The 19311-nt window shown below is 46.3% G+C and overlaps 1 protein-coding gene and 1 long non-coding RNA gene across 15 annotated transcripts in view; one reads left to right on the top strand and one right to left on the bottom strand.

Annotated features, from left to right (window-relative positions):
- LOC139082919 (uncharacterized) overlaps positions 1-4204 on the bottom strand; it is an 87419-nt gene extending 83215 nt beyond the window's left edge. The window contains exon 1 of the long non-coding RNA XR_011539281.1: positions 4099-4204. This is a non-coding gene — a long non-coding RNA (uncharacterized lncRNA). The remainder of the gene's footprint in view (positions 1-4098) is intronic.
- Positions 3254-19311, top strand: part of NRG3 (neuregulin 3) — a 1011706-nt gene continuing 995648 nt past the window's right edge. For all 14 annotated transcript variants that reach the window (XM_070616575.1, XM_070616608.1, XM_070616564.1 and 11 more), the window contains exon 1: positions 3254-4231. In XM_070616575.1, coding sequence (XP_070472676.1) covers positions 3388-4231 — 844 coding nt within the window. In that variant the 5' untranslated portion in view covers positions 3254-3387. The remainder of the gene's footprint in view (positions 4232-19311) is intronic.

The raw sequence follows: 19311 nt of genomic DNA, 5'->3' as shown, positions 1-19311 counted from the left end.
CGGCAGAGGGAACCCAGGACAGTCATAGTGTATCATTAACGATGACTAATTGAACTGGGGGTATGAGAAGTGAGAAGTCAAGAGAGGGCACTTGGACTCCCAGAAGGGAAAAAAACTGAGTTCCACAGAAATGCTGGTTTGTGGGGAAACTTTAAGCCATGGTTAGACATTCTGAGTCTAATGTGTCAGTGAATCACACAGGAGACATCCGGAAGGTGATTATATTCAGGCAGATATGGAGCTCAGGAGAGCCTGAGTTACGTCATGCTCGTTTGTTAGAAAAATGCACACCCCTCTCTACCGGAAGGTATCTGATAATGATGCTTAAAAGGTGCCTGCCATAGGCAAACAGTCCATTTAGCTATGCAGTTTCATATAATAACGTAGAATGTAGGTATCACAGTTTCACTTCACAGATGAGAAAATGGAGGCCCAGCGTGACTTTCTTGCTTATAGGGGGCAGAGCTCAAACTTGAATCCTTGTCTTCAGAGTCGGACTGTGAATTTCTTTCTCCAGCAGTGGGCTCCGGGGAGCTCTGAGTCAGCAGACTGAGACTGCTTCTTACCGTGGGACTGGCTGCTCACTGGCAGTGAGTGTCCACCACCCGTCCTAGACTCAGCTACCCTCCAGCCACATCCCAGTTCCAGTTCCAGTGTTACCACCTGCTCCCAGGGAGCCTCACAGTAGAACGGCATGTTAATGACGGTTGCAGCAGCCAAACTTCCTTGGATAGGCTGCTACAACCCGCTCCCCAGTACAAGGCTATCAAAGCAATGGGTTCTTTTTTTTCCCCATTAGTGATGATGTTCACTGAGAGTGCAGCTAAAGGGTAGTCAAGTGCATTGGCTTGGGCTCTGGGAGAAAATGAGCTCAACAGGAAACCATGAATAAGTTGTTCAAGCCATGTGGAATGAGAAGTGTGAGGAACATTGAGAGGTGGATGAGGGAGGCACTGGGGAGCACTGAGACAACACGGGGTGGATGCTGCGTGACTGCAGTGTCAAGGGACCATTTGCCCAGCTGCAGCATTAGAGCACCCCTTGTCGTGCCCTGGATTGACTTCAACAGGCAAAGAAGGGAGAGGCCACAGGAATAAGGGGCGGCCATAAACTGGAAGTGTTTTGGAAAATTTTCGGTCTCATATAGCTGACAGCAGCACCTGCCATAATTTCACAATGTTTTGCATGCAAGCTAATTTTTACTTGCTATCCAGGAACCGCTGGCCAGTGACCACCCAGCACCCACACAAGGTAGACACTGGGTCGCTTTTTACTTAAAAGGACTGGGCTTTGCATTGGAAAGCCAACCAAATACAGATTCAAGGCTTTGTGGTATTTTTTTTCCACTTGCAATTTTTGGAACCATAATTCAGTACTTCTGGATTAGAGCATGTTCTGTGAAACTAAAAACCAAAAGCTTTCCTATGGGGAAAGTCACAATGTTATAGCGGAAAGAGGTGACAGCCACATTACTAACATCAAAGATAATTTATTAAGCGCGTCTGTGCAAAAGACTCTGGTAGGTACCAGATCCCTGGGGCTTCCTGTTCCAAGGCATCCTCTGCTCTCTGCGTCTTTTCAGTGTACCGTTCTGCTCTCCACCTGTGAATAAGATGGAAACCTTGAAAACTTCGTCTTTGGGGAGGCTGTTACTGAACAAGAAAGACAACGCTGGTTCCACCATCCGCGCCAATCGCACAGCGCTGTGAGGTGTGTGGGAGGCTGCCATGCTCAACCTCTCCTTCTTGGAGCTTGTAAATACAAACATCTTTCCGGTTTCCACTTTAGACCAGGAAATCTGGGGAGAGTTGACAAGCGAGCTTTTGCACCATCAGCATAAACCAGGCTCATGCTGGCTCTTCACCCCACCCCTCCTTCCTCGCCCTGTCCCCCACTCCTCCATGAAGGTCCCACACTGCTCCTAAGGTATAGGTACACAGCTACCTCTCCGCCCAAGGGAAGAAACCGGCAACAGAATTTTGGATACCAACCCAAATCGTTTTAAATTTTACCTCTCACAATCATTTGCCTTGTGACGTGTGTACCCGTGCGTACATCTCCATTTAAAGACGATACTTTCTTTTTAAAGGCAAATTCTCGTGAATCGGCCTGTGCGTTATCTGCCAGGTCTAATCGCACAAAGGTCATCTGCAGCTCAAGCATCTCTCCGGGAAGTCGGAAGGAAAGGGGGCCCTCCATCAGGCAGCCCCCGCTGTCAGGCGGAGAGCTGGGGGGGGGGGGGCGGCGCAGAAACACCCTCCCACACCCCCGCCCCCTCGCTCCGCCGCGTCAGTCTCTGACCCCACTGGAGCCACACCGGAGACTGGCTCCCAATCGGTCGGCAGCTGCTTTTGCCACACACATCCAAGTGGGGGCCGCTGGACCATTTATTTATCTTGCGCGCATCAGGCACCCACCATTAGGAGTTGGGGGGAGGCGCCGCTCCGCCTCCAGCCCAGCCCGTCCGCCGCGGCTCCGCACACCCCGCACCCGCGCGGCCGCCAGCGCCCGCCTGCAGCCGCCTCCGGCCGGGGGCGCGTCGCCCGGCATCCCCGCCGCGGTCCCCGCTTCACCTCCCCAGGCGTGAGCGGCGAGGCGCGCAGGAGCGATTTCGCATCCTCTGCGGCGGTTGGGCATCCCTCCGCAGCGGGCCGGCCGGCACCAGCTGCCCAGCTCCGTGCGTCCCCGGCCGGGCCGGCGGTGGCGGCGCGCAGCTCGCCGGAGCGGGACTCGCGGGTGGCGGCGGCGGCGCGAGGGAGTCGGTCGGCCCGCCGGCCGCGCCGCGCTCGGATTGGTCTCCCAGCGGGGCTGCCGGCCGAGGGTTGGCTGCGGGCCGGCTGAAGAACAGGTGCACCCGGCGCCCGGGCGCGCGGAGCCGCCGCCGAGGAGCGCGGCGCGCCGGGCCGAGCGCTGTGTCGGAATGCGGCTGTCGGGAGCCCGGCGCCCCGCGGCCGGCCGCCCCGGTCCCTGAAGGCGGCGCGAGGCCCGGCGGCGGGCGCCCCGGGAGCGGGCGGGCGCGGCGCCCCGACGATGCCGGCGCGCCCAGGGCGCACGCAGGCGGCGGGCAGCAGCAGCAGGCGCGGGGCCCCGGCGCGCAGCAGGCCGCTCGGCGGGCAGCACCCGCGCCCCGCCGCGCCCTGAGCGGCCGGCGGGCGGCCGGCTCGCCCCTCGCGCGCTCCTCGCGCCCCCTCCCCGGCCGTCCCCTCCCCCGTTCCCGCTCCCCGCCCGCCGCCCGCCTCTCGGGGGGAGGGGCGTGGGGGCAGGGAGCCGATTTGCATGCGGCCGCCGCGGCCGTGCCTGCGCCCGAGCCCGCCGCCGCCGGAGCCCGAGCGGCCCCATGCCTCTGCGCGGCCCTCGAGGGGGCGCGGGTGAAGACCGGCGCCTAGGATGAGCGAAGGGGCGGCCGCCGCCGCGCCCCCTGGAGCCGCCCCGGCCGCCGCCGCCCCGGCCGAGGAGGGCACCGCGGCGGCGGCGGCAGCGGCGGCGGCGGCGGGCGGGGGCCCGGACGGCGGCGGCGAAGGGGCGGCCGAGCCCCCCCGGGAGTTACGCTGTAGCGACTGCATCGTGTGGAACCGGCAGCAGACGTGGCTGTGCGTGGTGCCTCTGTTCATCGGCTTCGTCGGCCTGGGGCTCAGCCTCATGCTGCTCAAATGGATCGTGGTGGGCTCCGTCAAGGAGTACGTGCCCACCGACCTGGTGGACTCCAAGGGGATGGGCCAGGACCCCTTCTTCCTCTCCAAGCCCAGCTCCTTCCCCAAGGCCATGGAGACCACCACCACCACCACCACCACGTCCACCGCGGCCCCCGCCACCCCCTCGGCCGGCGGCGCCGCCTCTTCCAGGACGCCCAACCGGATCAGCACCCGCCTGACCACCATCACGCGGGCGCCCACTCGCTTCCCCGGGCACCGGGTGCCCATCCGGGCCAGCCCGCGCTCCACCACGGCACGGAACACTGCGGCCCCCCCGACGGCCCTGTCCACCACGGCCCCTTTTTTCAGTAGCAGCGCTCCGGGCTCCCGACCCCCGGCGCCAGGAACCCCGAGCACCCAGGCCATCCCCTCCTGGCCCACTGCGGCATACGCTACCTCCTCCTACCTTCACGACTCGACTCCTTCCTGGACCCTGTCTCCCTTTCAGGATGCTGCCTCCTCTTCTTCCTCCTCCTCGTCTTCCTCCTCCGCTCCCACCACCGCCGCCACGCCAGAAACTAGCACCAGCCCCAAATTTCGTAAGTAAACCCTGTGTCTGAACTCTGATTTCCTACTGAGTTTCCTTTCTGCCCTTCTGCTGTCTTTTCTTCTCGCCGCCCGTCTCCTGGCATCCCCACCCCACCCCTCCACCCCATTCCAGGTTCGGAGCACAGAGTGAGTTGAAAACTGGCCACCAGGGAGGGAGAAGGTGCCGGCCTGTTGTGGGTCCGCCTGTGGGGTGGGGGCGGTAGGAAGCGGAGAGACATTTGTCAGGCCCCACAGGCCCTACTTCAGTGGGTCCCAGATGAGAACGGATCTGACTCGCTTCAAAGGGTTAACGCGAGCGCGTCCCTCCTCACTGCAGACCTGCTGGCGAGCTCCAGGCTCTGGCTCCTGTGGAGAGCTGGGGAGGGAGGGGGGAGGGCCTTCCCAAAAGCCCTGAGCCTTTTCCCCGCCCGCCCGTAGGAAGGAGAGAAAGGAAAGCACACGCAAATTGACCAACGATAAACCACAAACGGAAGTTATGTCCCTGTGGGGGTGGGTCGGGGGTGTGTGATGATTTGATAGATATGTGGTCCAGTGGAGCTGTGGACACTTCCAGCAGCCCTGACCCAGGCTGGGAGCAGGAAGGGTTAATTAGAAGCCATTCGGGGAGGTAGGGAAAGAAGGCCCATCCAGGGCGAAGGGCTAACCTGGTCACCCCCCAGCCTGCCCGTGGCCATTCCAAGGTGTAGAAATGGATTCCGTGGCCGCCAGAGTGAGTTAACTAGAAGATAGGAAGGCAGCCCTACAGAGCTGCCACCCCCAGGGTCCTGACGGAGGCGGAGTTTTTTCAGCTCTGCCAAGCGTTTGCTTTTGTTCCTTTCCCAAAGGTGGGGTGTGAACCTCATCTCCCCTCCCTCTGTGCCTGAAAAACAGAGGCAGAATGGGGCAGAGTTCCTTGCTCTCGAGAAGACCATGTAGCCCTTTTGAAACAGGTCCCTCTTCCAAATGTAGCGTTTTCAGCCTTGGCTCAATTGGTGCCACAACGGGCCAGTTTACCCAGCATGACAGCTTTCTATTTCTTTGCATATGAGGTGTATATTTTCATCAATGTTTTAGATGGCTAATTGACCCCTGACCCCACCCGCCACCTTGTTCTTATTCTAAGGAAATCTTAGGAAGCTTCTTAATCTGGCTGTTGATGTGGATATGGGAACAGTTTGTGCAACCTGTGAAGGTTATTTAGGACAAACCCCCAGCCTGCCAGTTCAAGTTCTTTGCAAGGCTGTTCACCACAACCTGTCTGGTCCTGCTGTCTTTACGTTGTATTTCTGTTTTGAGCCATGACATCTGAGGGGAGAGGAGGGGCGCCCATCACTGACTCTCCGGTAGAATGCTTCGGTTGCTTTCCGTTATTGGTGATTTTTCATTTCCCTGACCTGTGGTCTTCCTCTGGGTGTTATTTAACCCTTGAAACTTTTTTTTAAAAAGATTTAGTGTATTTGTGGGTAGGGTCCAAGAGGGAAATTCCTTATGCTCTTACTCTGCTTTGGAAAAGAATAGGCTAGAAGATAAATTGGGAGATGGGGAGAAGAGAAGAAAGGGGGATCTGCCACAAGCCAGAATGGCAGTCAAGCCAGAACTTGCTGCTTTGGCTAAAGCAGTCGTTTTTGAGAGCACATGTCTCAGGAGATGTTTAGAGCCTTCTCTCCACAGATCTACCTTTAGTTTTGGGGAGGGATCAAGGCTTTGCAAGTGTAAGTGTGAACATGTTCAATGGGTTGTAAATACATGTGTGTCTGTTTTGAAGACCTCAGATTTTTTCTCTCTTCTTTTGATACATTTGATATGAATAATGGAGTGTAGGTGTACTTCCCAACCTTGTATGCCTGTTGTGGGGGGGGGGGGCTTGAACATGGAGCGGGGTGTGTCATGTTCTTTCTCAATTGATTTCCTTGCATTGCATTCCAGAGATCTTTAAAGAAAAGCTCAAGGTAATTATTTCTATCCTTCCATGCTCCCTTCTTCCTACATTGTGTAGAAGGGAATGGCAGCCAGTTTAATAAATAATGATTATTGACAGGGCACTCAGCCCCGAGGAAAAGGGGGGGGATCCGTAAATGGTGTCAGTGTTCACATAGACTTATGAGCGGTATTTGTTTTATGTGTATCTGGGGTCCAGCCCTTGTTCTTTCTTAAACCTTTAACAAGGAATTGAATTAAGGGATGAAAGGCGAGTATGCAAATCCAGCAGAAACTGACCTGGTTTGCATATATCTATAAGGAAAATTTTAATGAAAGGAAGATTATGTAGTTTCCATAAAAGAAGAGTTTAGATAGGTAGATTGTATGGTAATTTAAAGAAAAAGGATAGTTTAATTATTTTATTTTGTCCAAGATTGCAGGATGACTAATAAAAGGAAATAAAGATTTTATTTGAGAGATTATCAGCACTGTTACTGTGTGGACTGAAGAATGGCCTGAATATCTGGCATTTATGTTTTTCACTTGTTTCACTTATACCTCTAAAGTTCCCAAGAAATTACCCTTTTTCCTAGCTCCTACCCCCAGACTTCAGTAGATTTCTTTCTTTCTTTCTTTTTAATGAAAATCATGGACTGTGTTGTAGCACCTGAGGACAGCTAAGGATGATACTGTTTTTTCAAGAGTACCTCGCAAATTCTTTCATGCAGGGTCTTTGCTCCTGAATGGAGCATCTCAAGGCTTAGAGAATAAATGTCTTTGTGTGTTGTGAGCCTTGGGTTAGTCAGAAGGATCCTGACTGTAAATGCAGCACAGCTCTTTGGAGCGGAAGAGCCTGGTTCAGTCTAGAATAAACACATTTGCTAATGGGTAATAGGATTTTTCAAGCAAGAGCTATTTTTGCTATGGGGAAGGCCCAGTTTAGAAGAGACTGTTGCTAATTTTCTGTAGGATCAGAGACAAAGGAAGATTGAGCTTGAAAGGCAGAGGGAGAAGAAGGGCTTGGAAGTTGACTGTTCTCATCCTCTAGCCTGTGGACCATGGGCTGGAGCAAAACTTTCTTCTATGGTCCTGGCCTCCCTTGGGTTCCCAGTTAGCTGCCCACGACTGGCCTTTCTTTCAGATGCTTTACAAATATCTGAGAAATAGTGCCACTGGGAGATTATCTTCCCCAAAACATCTTTGATGCATTTTGCATCTGAAAGTGTAGGCTCCTTTACAGATTTTTCAAGCCACAGGGAGGTTGGCTATAGATAGTAGATGGAACAGTCATGTTGACCAGTGTACACACAGCCTTTTACATTGAATTGTGTTTACAGATTTGAAACCTGTTTGTAGAATGTGGTCCATGCAAATATGGATGGTCATTTTACTCAGCAGAAAGCACTGTTTAAGAGATGGAAGACCAGATCCACTAGCTAAAGACAAAGAGCCACTTTTAATGGGTTATTCTTTGGGTCAGATTCGGAAGGTATATAGTTAATTCCACTGAATAAGATCACAAAATCTCGAATAGTGTGTTTAGTGAAGAAATAAATGTACAGTGTATCATTGATGTTTAAACATGGTGTGGGTAATTTTAATACTATAAATCTAAGTAAAACTTTACGTAGTCATACCTGTTGTAATTTTGAAGACAACCATTGATAACACTATTTTCCTATCTTTTTTAAAAAAAATCTTTAGTCTTTGAATGAGAGTACTCTTGATTGCTTTATCAACAGCCTCAGATCTAAATTGTTTAAATAAAGTTACTCCTAAACATCGTCTTCTGTTTACGTGAATCAAGGGCTTCAAAGGAATTCCAACAAAGAAGGTACTGAGCCCAGTCATGGGTGGTAGCCAGAGTGAGAAGGTTCAGAGCTCCAGGTCGTTATTCCTCATGGAATCCAGTTGAGAGCTTTTAATGAGCACTTGCTGCAACCTGAGTATGTTCTCATTTCCTTTGGCCTTCATGCAGGGTTATGATACTTTTCTGCCTTAATCAGTTATACTGTACATTTTGCCTTTTGGACACTTACCTCGTGCTTCGTGGTCCTCACCAGAAAAGGCTGGGGGCAGGGGTGGGCATAGTTTTGGTAAGTCTCTTTTAGGGCCCTTTTTCGTTTGGTCCCAGTGCGTTAAGACATGTGGGTCCAGCCTCCCTCCTCAGCTCCCCATGACTGACAGAAGAGCTTGGCACTGCTGGTGCTGACGGGGTCCTTTTTGCGGGTTTGATTTGTGAATCCAGCCACTTTTGTATTTGTGCTGAATCTCGGATAGCCTTTTGGAACACACAGTGTTGATCCATAAGCTTGTCAGAAAGAAAAGCAAGCAACCAACCAACCTAAAAAAAGCTGGTTTGTGGCAACTTCTGTTACTAGAGAAACCAACTTTTCTGCATCCAGCTTGGGCCATGAGCTCCAGCGCTGGCATGGAGTTTGAAATCAGCGCTCTCCCCCAAGGCAGGTCTAGTCTGCCGAGGACAAGAGCTCTCTTCCTCTGGCACACTTTCCTACATACCAATGAGAAGGAGGCTGATTTTCAACTTGCTTCTTTGGTAGAAATCTTTCCGCATAACCTCTCGTATCCAGTGCCAAACATATCTCAATATTCTGTCTGGACTATCGGAAATGGAACATGAAAGCTAGCCCTGACATATGTAGGAGCAAGGGAAGAGCCATAAATCTAAGTCTGCAAAAGGCATTTGAATTGCCGGTGAAGAGAACTGAGATTCATTTTTCTCCCTTTGAGTCTGTTTTTATCTTCAGACTTCTGTGTTGGGTGGGGCAGCGAGCTGGCACTGCGTTGACAAATACCACTGAGACATTTTGAGCACCTAGAATCTTTACTTGTCTACACCCGGGAAAGAGTTTCCTACAGAGCTGTGTACATAGAGAAGGCAGGAGGGAGGGAAAGTCTTAATTGAAAGCTGTGGAATATCAGGATGGAAATGTTCCTAAAGATCCCATTCATGCAATTATTAAAGAAAGGCTGAGGACACGTGTCTAGTTGGTTTCCATTTTCCCTAGTCTGTCATTGAGGACCCAAGGCTCTCCTCCGTTAACTCGTCTTTTATGGAATTGAACTATGACTCTGTCTGAAGCCTCCTTCCAGACTTTTGATGTTTTTTTTTTTAGCCCTTCATTTTTTAGCATAAGCAGTGGTCATTAAAAGAAATTTTCTTAGATATTCTTAATACCCCCATGTCGTTTCAAGTTGTTTTAAAAATCAACCCTTTTGGTAAGATATGTTAGACTATTTAAGTTGATGTCAAAAGTTAAGAAAAAAAATTCCACCCCTTTAGGCAGTTGACTTATAAAACTGTCTTGGTGCTTTATCTTTTTAGTTTTTAAATTTAAAAACTTTTTAAGGATTTCAAAAACTTGGTGGGTGATTAATGGCCATTTATTGTCCCAAGTAGATTGGTATACAAATCATGCTAATTTTGACAGCACTTATTATCTGATGCCACAAAACAATTGTACACTTGAACATGGGCTATTATATCCATTCATATAATTATATTGTTTTCATAATACATGTCGTGTTTCGATTTCTTAATTCATTTGAATGAATGTTTATTAAACATCGATTTGAAGCATTGCAATGCTGGTAGTTCATTGGTTAACTTAAAAGGTCTATAAAAATAATGATTTAAAATGCAGGAAATTAAAGTAAAACTTAAAATCTATACAGTATTCATTCTCCCAGATATTGACCTAGAGCCAAGGCTTTTTCTTGAATACGTTTCTGCTAGTTTGAGCTTAGCATCTTTTTCTTTTTTTTTGTAAGCCACACCTCTACCTGTTTCTTCTTTAAAGACACTGCAGAAGGAATCGAACCCAGATTCCTCACAGATAGTAATAGAGCCCCTGCCTTGGGAATCTTTTACAGTTTTCTTGCCCGTATATTTCAAGTAATTTTATTCATTTTTTTTTAAAGCAACTCACCATTTGGAGTTTCTTCAAAACATTCAACTAAGTTTTAATAGAAATTGCAATTATCTTTCATTTTCACAATCCTGTAGCATTGGCTTACATAAAACTTAAGTAAATTACATAATTATGATCAGAACAACTGGCATGAACAGATTTGTTGCCCTGACTGAATGCTGGTGAGCGCACAGCCTAACAGGTGGTTGCAGGGGTGTGCATGCTTCCTTGGGCTTGGCCTGGTGGCTGTGACCTTTCCATTGTGTGGTGGGCCCATCAGTGTCCATCCCACTGGAGGAGTGGTGGCTGTGAGCCGGCTAAGTGGGGGAGCTAGGTCAAGAGAGTGACTCTCTGGCAGGTCACAGTCTTGAAAATGTGAGTCAGCTAGGAACCGGTTACTCTCTTAGCCCTTTAACTTCCCCCCCTGGGATAATCAGGGTGATGACAATAACCTGCCTTGGATGCCACTTGTAAAAGAGCTTATAAGCTGCAAAACCGTCTACTGTTTTTGTGTCAAGAGAGATTGGAAGTGGATGGACTAGGTATTTTCATCCGAGAACACATCAGGCCGTTGAATTCAGTTCAAGTGTTGGAGATAGTTTGCTCCCCAGCTTGAGGGATCTTTCATCACAGTGAGAAATTACTGTTCTCTTTGCCCTTGAATCTCTCCCGTATTCCTCTCTGATACCCCGGCACGCGCGGTGCCATGGATTCTGGAAATCACCTCAAATCACCTTGGAAGTCTAGTCACAAACTGGAGCTCACCATTTCTCATCCTTTGTTGGGTAGATGTTTTTTAAAGCCTGTTTTGGACATATGTTTCTCAAAGAGAGGAACTGAAATTTTGGGATAAATGAATGAGATTGTTGACTTATCTGGAAATCTGAAGATTCTTGATGAAACAAAGGATGCCCCAGGGCTCCCTTTTGTTCCGTCCCACACCATCTTATTGTTATGGGGTCTTAAATAGGCCCTGTCTGTATTACACTCTCTTCCCCTATTAACTTAGGAGTTCCTGTGAATTAGGTTCCAGGGTGTTAACAGGATGCTCACATCCATCCGAGAGCTCATTTGGATGTCTGCCTTTGCACTTTGGGGAACTCTAATATTAGCATTTTGAAAACATCTTGCTTCAAGTCTGTGTTGGTTGGAAACTTCACCCTGAATTACATTTCGGAGTATTACTTTTTTTTTGCTATGAGCCTTTATTTTTCAAGACAGGTTGGTGATTGTATATAAATCATAGATTGCCATTCCAAGGCATGAAAAGAGGCTGGTCTGAAACAAGCCTGCAAACTGAATTCAGAATTAAGTTTAATAATAGAAGTTTAGCAGCTTCCAGTGATAAGATTTTGTCTTTGAGGCCTTTTTCTGGAAGTGATAGTGTGCATCATGGATGCTATATAGGCTGTAAGAGTATTTAAAAAAGAGGATCAGCTGGGTCTCTGCAACTATTTTAGCATTAATGCATTAGGCCAAGGTTATGAGAATAGACTCTTTATGCTAAACACTGATAAGAATTCTTGAACGTATCAGCCCACCTCTTAAAGTACCTCTCCCTTATCTGTATGTGGCCCTTGGCATCATCTTCCTGTGAATTGCCAGGGAGTAAAAAGTTTAGTAAGAGAAAATCACACCTTCATCATCATTTGGGGATCAGATTCTATTGATTTCTGTGCCTTGAATTTTACTTTTAGAAATGTGGATGAATCCTTCGCAGAATGTCTGTCTTGAAAGGGGCTTGAGAATTTAGGTCATAACAACCACTATTGCTGCTTTTTGTGGGGTTTTTAGTGTGGTCCAGCAGGCCAGCAGTTTACATATTTTGTCGTCTTTGTTTACCGAAACAAGGACAATCATCTAGGCGTGCAGCCTAGGTATGAATATCCTGGTCATGCAGGTAATGGAGCTGGCTTGGACTGGTTCCTTACTTTGTCCAGGACATGTATAAGTGGCTTAGTTTTCACGATCAGGAAGACGGGAAGATCATTTTACAGGTGATCTCCCCCTACCCCACATCCCAACCCATTGATACAGTGTCAGCATATCTGTGTGCATTGCCTCTTTCAAGCCTTAAGCTCATACACTGTGGCACTCACCATTATAAACGCCATGAATGGAACATCTTTCCTGTACCTATTCTTTGATATGGTAAAGGGTGACTTCTTAACTGGAGAAATTGCCCTGATTTGCAGTTTAAGGAGAAATTTAGATGTTGCAACAAATGAGAAAGAATGTATTCCTCTAAACTCTTTTCCTTGATCTTCTTATCTCTCTCTTTTCTCCTGTGCCTGCTTGTAGGTGATTCAATAGAACAATGACAGGAGACAGTTACAGACTTTATTTCTCTCCTTCCTAAAATCCAGCCAAAATTGTCCTCTCTGCCCGTTCCAGACTTGCTTTTGATTACGGTAGTTACTGCATTGTCTGCTCACACTGGCCGATGGAAGTGTGTCAGGGAATATTGGAGTGATAGCCTTGCAGTTCTACGGACGCTAAAATAGCAGCCCTACCAAGTAAATGATGGGTGTTGCGCCATATGCAGTGTCTCCTGCAGAGCATCTGAATTCCCTCTTGGAACCACACTACAAGGTACCCACTGCTGAGCAGCCAGCAGTCCTAGGAAGAGGAATATTGGTGAGATCCCGGTACTCTGCCAAGGATATCCCAAACCAGACCCAATCATTGCTTATTCCTTTGACAGTTCTTTGTAGCAAGGGTCCCTAAGACAAAAATATTCTGCTCTTTAAAGTGAAAGGTGATTGGGATTTCTACTTTTGCAGACCCACAGAAAGAAAAGGGAAATAGGTCAGAGACTAAGACTGGGTTGTAGAGTGTTTGAATAGCCATACTGAAGGATAGGAACACTGCAGTATCAGGGGATCTGCGTTGCCCAAACCCTGTGAGACTCTGAATGAATCCTGTAGACTAAGAATGACAGCTAGACTCGTAAAGAAGAGTAGTGAGGTTGCTTACCCATGTCTATTGTTAAACAAAAGTTTTTTGCAGCCTCATGGCAAAGTCTAGAGACCCTAGGAAGGAGAAAGTGAAACTGGGGTGCAGAAATGTTTTTATTAAACACTGTCTTGGCTGAATTCTACTTAACTGACTTTTCAGTGTGAGAATCTCTCCTTTTGTGCTAAAAAGCTGACAAATGCCCCCTCCATGCTGGACAGTTACAGTTGATGGTGCTTCTCCCTTCACCAAATGAGAGGTGTGTTTACCGACTATTAGTTGTATTAGCTCCTAAACCTGTTTGTGCTGGTTGTTCTTGTTACTATAATTAAGTAGCGTATTTAGATAGTACACAACCAATGAATTAATTGTAATTTCTATTAGAGTAAAGTTGATTACTTCGGATATATTCCATAAGGATAAGTCACTTAAAAAAATCCTTGTTGAAGCTGTGGGCAAGTTTAAGGGAGAATGTATTTAGATATCCATAAGAAATCTATGCTTGGATTGTTTCCAGTGTGGCTTTAAGTTCTCCTTCCAGAATAAATAAAATGAAACTGAAAAATTATGGTATTCATTTTGGATGTGGTTTTTCACAAGAAAGACAACAGAAATTTACTCAGTGAAAAGCTTGAATTCTGTAGCCAGATATTTGGCTAGTGAGTGTGCGCTTGTATGCTTTAGGTTAAAATAAAATAAATAATAAATTTTACTTTACCATGTGATAGATTTACAAGGTCATTATATCGTGTTCTTAATAGTGTTAAATAGATTGGAAAATGTTTACTGTATAATTATCTAAAACTTTGGGTAGAAAATTATATAAGATGCCAATTGTATTAAGCTAAGTAGATTAATAGATAGATTTAATGTATAGTAAGTATATTCAGAAGAAGTATACAAACTGTTAATGGTGATGGTTTCTAGATTATGGAAGAGGAATGCTTTTTAATTTATTGTACTTTGGTTTATGTTTTTTCTGATTTTATTTAATGGTCATGAATTATGTCTCTAAGTAGAAGTTATTAAACTTTTGAAAAAGTCAAGAATAAGCTCCATGAGTCAGTTCAATTACTGGTCTTGGTTCTGTGAAGATTGTTTTAGTCATAGAGTTTGTTTCTTAATTGGTAGTGTCAGCATTAAAGTGTTGACTGAGTTGGCTTCCGGCTGTGAAATGCAGATGTGTGGAAATACAAAGGCGTTTCATTGGCTCATGGGAAATAAGGCCTTATTGAAGGCCGAGTGTCTGTGGACCATTAGCCTCCACCTCATAAGGATGAAGAGGATGGAAGTTTATGTTACTTAATGGCTCTTCGGTCTGCAGTTGTTGGGCAGTCTTTAGAGGAATTGCTAGGGAGGGCTATTGCCAATGGAAATCTGAGTTGTGTGTGCACTAACCAAGTACCTGGTCTATTTTAAGGATCAAATGAAAGGAAAATGCAACGGCTGGTTAGTAGTACTAGGTCTTAGAAGGGAGGGCTTGGGCCGAAAATGGCTATTTAACATTTGAATGATAATATTCTGCTTCTTGATCTGGGTGCAATTACATGGGTGAGTTCTGTTCGTCCAAATTCGTGGAGCTGTATACTTACGATTTGTGCACTTCTTGTATACATCTGTACAAACTTAAAAATGTAAAAGAAATCTTTCAAAGTATTCCTTTGGCCTTCCCTTCGTGTTACCAGGTTGGTGGTCTGCGTTTATGGATTTCTCCATTTACAGACACTGGATCCTGTCTCTGAGTGTTTGTTGTTCATGCCTCCCAGGCTGACACACAAAAAGAGTGTCTTCCTGGCCTCAGCAGCTCCCTCTGTTCTCAGGATCTTGGCTTAGGGAGGCTCCATGCAGATGCCCATACTCTTTTTCAGTTGAAACCTTGCTGAGTGGATGCCTTGTGTTTACATTACATAACATTTTCTTCCACCCAGATCAGGAGTGTTTCTGGTACAGCATAAGGTGCCACACTTCTCACACATCTTACACATTTAAAACCCTACTTGTGTCCTGGGAGTGACTTCATCACAGCTCTGCAAACATTTGAGTGCACAATACACAAGAAAGATAATTCATCATCTGCATTTATGGTTTTGTCCAGAAGACGGGAACATATGTTCGAGAGAATAATTAAGTGCTGAGGTGTATGAGTCCAGCTGAAAAGCAGATTAGGCCATTTCAGAAAGTAGTGATCAGAGTGGACACAGGTAGTTCCAAGGGAGAATGTGTTTAGGCAGAGAAGTAATGAAGAGAGGCCAAGGGAGTAAAAGGTTGGTAACAAAGGTGGAAGTGGCATGTGACTACTCATGTGGGAGCTGGTGAGGAGTCTGACCAGGTGGGCAGAGAGGGTCTCTCTTGGAATTAATGAGGCAGCTTCACCCTTTCCTCAGGGCAGGGCCTGATTCAGGAGAGGGGGGAGTGGGCGGAAGGACACGGCTAGGCTGCTGTGGGAAACCACAGTCAGGGTTGGTGCGAGGAATTGGCACAAGATCAGATGTTTTCACAGGATGCAAGATCTCTAGGATGACTTAGGAGGAGGAAGAAGCAACAAATTCTAAAGATGCTACAAGCCTGATTTGTCCCAAATCATTTAAAAATATGGTCTTTGACTTGTGATGAATCTATTTAAGTGTTGACTTCATTCCAGTGCCTCTTCAGAGTGCTGAAAGAAGCAACAGAATTGGTATGTTTTAAGATGTTTAGTTTTTTCCAGTCACATCAACACAGCCCTAGATTTAACCCAAAATAGTAGCTTTCAAATATCTACAAATTTGCAAGTAGAGATACAAAGAGAATAACAAGAAACTCTTGCCTTTGCTGCTCCTCCTAAATTAGCCTGTGACTGCCTTCAGATTTTTCAAAGACTACCTTATGACTTGGTTGCCACCTCACCCTAGTGGTCTCCTGTGAGGTCCTCTTTTCAGAAGCCACTCAGCACCTTTGAGATTGAATGCTGACACTGCATGGCATTGAGAAGGCAGTGGCACTGTTGACGCCCTCTCTGCATTCATCACGTGAAGAATGAGGGAGGGAAGACGATGCTACCTCAGGAACTCTGAGGCTGGCCAGGGAGCTCCTATCATCCACAAAACAATGACATCCGTGCATTTACACACGCACAGCGATCATTAGTTGTGTTACCTGCTTTGTTGACCATAAAGAAGACCCTGCAGGTTAGAATCCGATTCATCCGTCTGGCTAGCTTCTTTGGTTGCTCCTTGTCACCAGACAGAGGGGCTATAACGCTTTGTAAGTGCACCTGTGAAAGCGTTAATAGCCAACTGCCTCTCTCTTTCTCGGTTTTTCACTGATCAGATAATTTTCACTGATGTCAACCTTTGTAATAAGCTAGCTGACATATACTAGTGTTATTTGCTTGGAATATTTTCACTTTGTCTGTTTTTTTGACTTAGATAAAGGTACAGCTTTCAGTTATTTGTGTGGGTCTTTGTGTACTTGATCAGAAGAAATTTTTGAAAGGAAGGCAGCGAAGCTATAGATGGGGTCTTTACAGAGTTGCTGTCAAATCTGTGTTTCCCCGTCATCATCTGGTTTTGTAAGCTTCTAAATGACCTTCTGTGGTACCACATTGATGCTCATCTTTCATCATGAACAGCTCTGAGTTATTTATGATAAATAATGAAATGCTGTTTCCTACAGTGCACTGCAAATGGCTGAGTCTTGTAAAAGTCTAAAGAGCTCTATTATTTCTAAATGACTAGATAACAAAAAATGTTAACCCTGAGAAGAAAGGTCCGGTAGAACGTGCAGCTGGCAAAGCACAGTCCTCCTGCCTGGTCCCTTCTCATTGGCTTTCTGCACCTGAAGTCTGCAGGGCCTGCCTTCTGAACGATGACCTTCTAGAATGGCAAGGAGAAGTTATGTCTTCCAGAGAGTTGGGTTGGTGAGGAGCAAGAGTGAGGCATTTATTTGGACTGGGGAAGGGGGAAACTTGCAAAATTCATTTATACTTTAAAACTCTTAATTTTTAAAATGGTATTACCAGTGGTGAGGACTTTGTGATGCTAGGATACCACAACTTAAATAATTTGTTTGAGCACAGATGTTGAAAAGAGAGTAAACGTTAGAATAATTGTATCAAAACAAAGCTTTAGAGATGCTTGACGTTTTTTCAAAATTAACTCAAGACGATGTTTGCATTTTCTCCCTCTTATCCCAATATACAAAAATGGAGCCATACCAAACATATATCCAATTTGCAACTCTCAGCTGCCTCGTACTCTGCCATGTATTAGTACAGTTGCTAAGTGCTGTTCACAGGGAATATGTGTTCTCATCCTGTTTGCCATAAAATGCCTACATGTCTGAGTGTTAGGGTTTGAAGACTTTAATTGCCAGGTACAGAAAGTCTTTATGTTCTACCCTCCCACTGTGAAAATTGAATTAAATTCCTGGCCAGTGAGCTCTTTATACTTTATCCAGGAGAGTCTCTTTGTGAGCAAACCATAGAGAGGGGTGATCTTTGGTCAGCCAGACTTTTAAACACACAGTTTGCTGAAGTTTCCCACTGAATTTTCTCACATTTCTCCAGGCATTATTACTTGGCCAAATGAAATCATCTGTTTCCCCCTACTAGAACTGCTTTCTTTCCTCCAGATATCAGCTGCAAGGTACCAAACGAACTGTGTAAAAATAAATTACACATGCTGCATTTTGGGAAGAGTACCTTAGTTGTTCCATCAGTTTCTTTTCACAGCTCTTCTGGGAAGTCCACTTTAATCTTCAGTTATCAGTTATGCTGTCAGTTGAACCTCTGGACCCAAAATAGAGATGCTTTTGTGTCAGGAAAATCAGGCTGTTTGAATGTTCGAAAATATTTTTGCATTTGATGAAGACGAGTGTCACCATGTGCCATGGGGGAGAGAGAGAGTCAAAGAAGGAAAGCTCTTCCCAGAAGCCTGTTTGATGAATGGACCATGTGGCTCAGCTTCCTGACCCTGGACCATCAATCTAGGGTTTCCCGTCGGTAGCAATCTGGCATTAGCTACACAGCCCACTCCAGGTATCTGCATAACGACTCTGAGATCTGTAGATTATCCAGGCTTTTTTATCTCCATATGCCTCGTCTACCACTTCCTCTTTGATGCTCTGCCATTTTGTAAATTAAACGGGAGAATCTGGTGAACAGGAGGTGATTTTCATGGAGACTGGGGAGAGGCTGGAAGAGTGTTACCTTCGAGAAGTTCATATTCCTTTGCCTAATCTTGTTAATCGTTACGTTTGCTTTTTCTTTGCATCCAAGGTAAAGTGGAAACGAGATATTAGAAGAGTGGTTTTAAAAGAGAAAATATTTATGGCACTGTGGGGAGGCGACTGGACCTGGTTTGGGAAATGTGGGCCCAGCGCTGTCTCTCAGTTGTTTGAGACCTCAGGGTGGACTACTGAGTGGCTGAGTCTCAACTCCTTCTGTCAATGAGGCTGTTGGACAAGACATTCCCTGAGTCTCCTTGTGGCAGATTCCCTGAGGCCAGATTCTAAATTTGAGATTAAAATCTTAGTGGAATTTTTGAATTACTAATTCTGCTGACTCTCCCCCCACCCCTTTTCCTCTCTCCCTCTCGCGCTCTCTCTCTCTCTCTCTCACTGTCCCTCTCTCTCTCTCTCTCTCTCTCTCTCACACACACACACACACACACACACACACACACACACACAAGGTTTTCTGGGTCTGTCTTTTGGTGGCATATCTTGCAGCTCAGCATTTATTAATACCCTTGTTTCAGTGTGCTGACGTAGGTGGGACTTGATTACGTCCTAAAGTCTGGTGAATTTTGCTTGCTTACAACTTTACAAGAGAATTCCTGTTGTTCTTCTGACAGATGTGGAGCTTGGTAGGCAGCTGTAGGTCTGCTATTGCGAAGCACATATATATGAAAGTAAATGGATTCCAAAAATAGAGGAACCAGGAGCCAAGAGGGATTACTGGCACACACAAAATATTTTGTTTGGAGGTATAAATAGATTCAGCCAGTTCTAGATATATTCACAATATCTTTCTTGCTTAATTAAACAGAATTCCGGGTTGCTGAATTCTACAGTATTATAAGAAGAAGAGAGGACTAGGAAATGGTATTTCCAAGACATTATTTTCAATGGCATGTCGGTTGGCATGGAGTTTCTGATATCAGAATGTGGTTCCATCCTTTGCATTGGAACACAGCTCTGTGACAGAGTCAGAGTGACATTTAATTAAAACGCGAGGTGGCCAGAGTTAATATTTTATTTTTTTTTGGAGCACCTTCCTCCTCGTTATTAAACAGGACATTTTC

This window comes from Equus przewalskii, chromosome 1, assembly GCF_037783145.1.
Source record: "Equus przewalskii isolate Varuska chromosome 1, EquPr2, whole genome shotgun sequence".
Taxonomy (NCBI): domain Eukaryota; kingdom Metazoa; phylum Chordata; class Mammalia; order Perissodactyla; family Equidae; genus Equus; species Equus przewalskii.
This window is presented reverse-complemented; position numbering and strand designations above follow the sequence as displayed.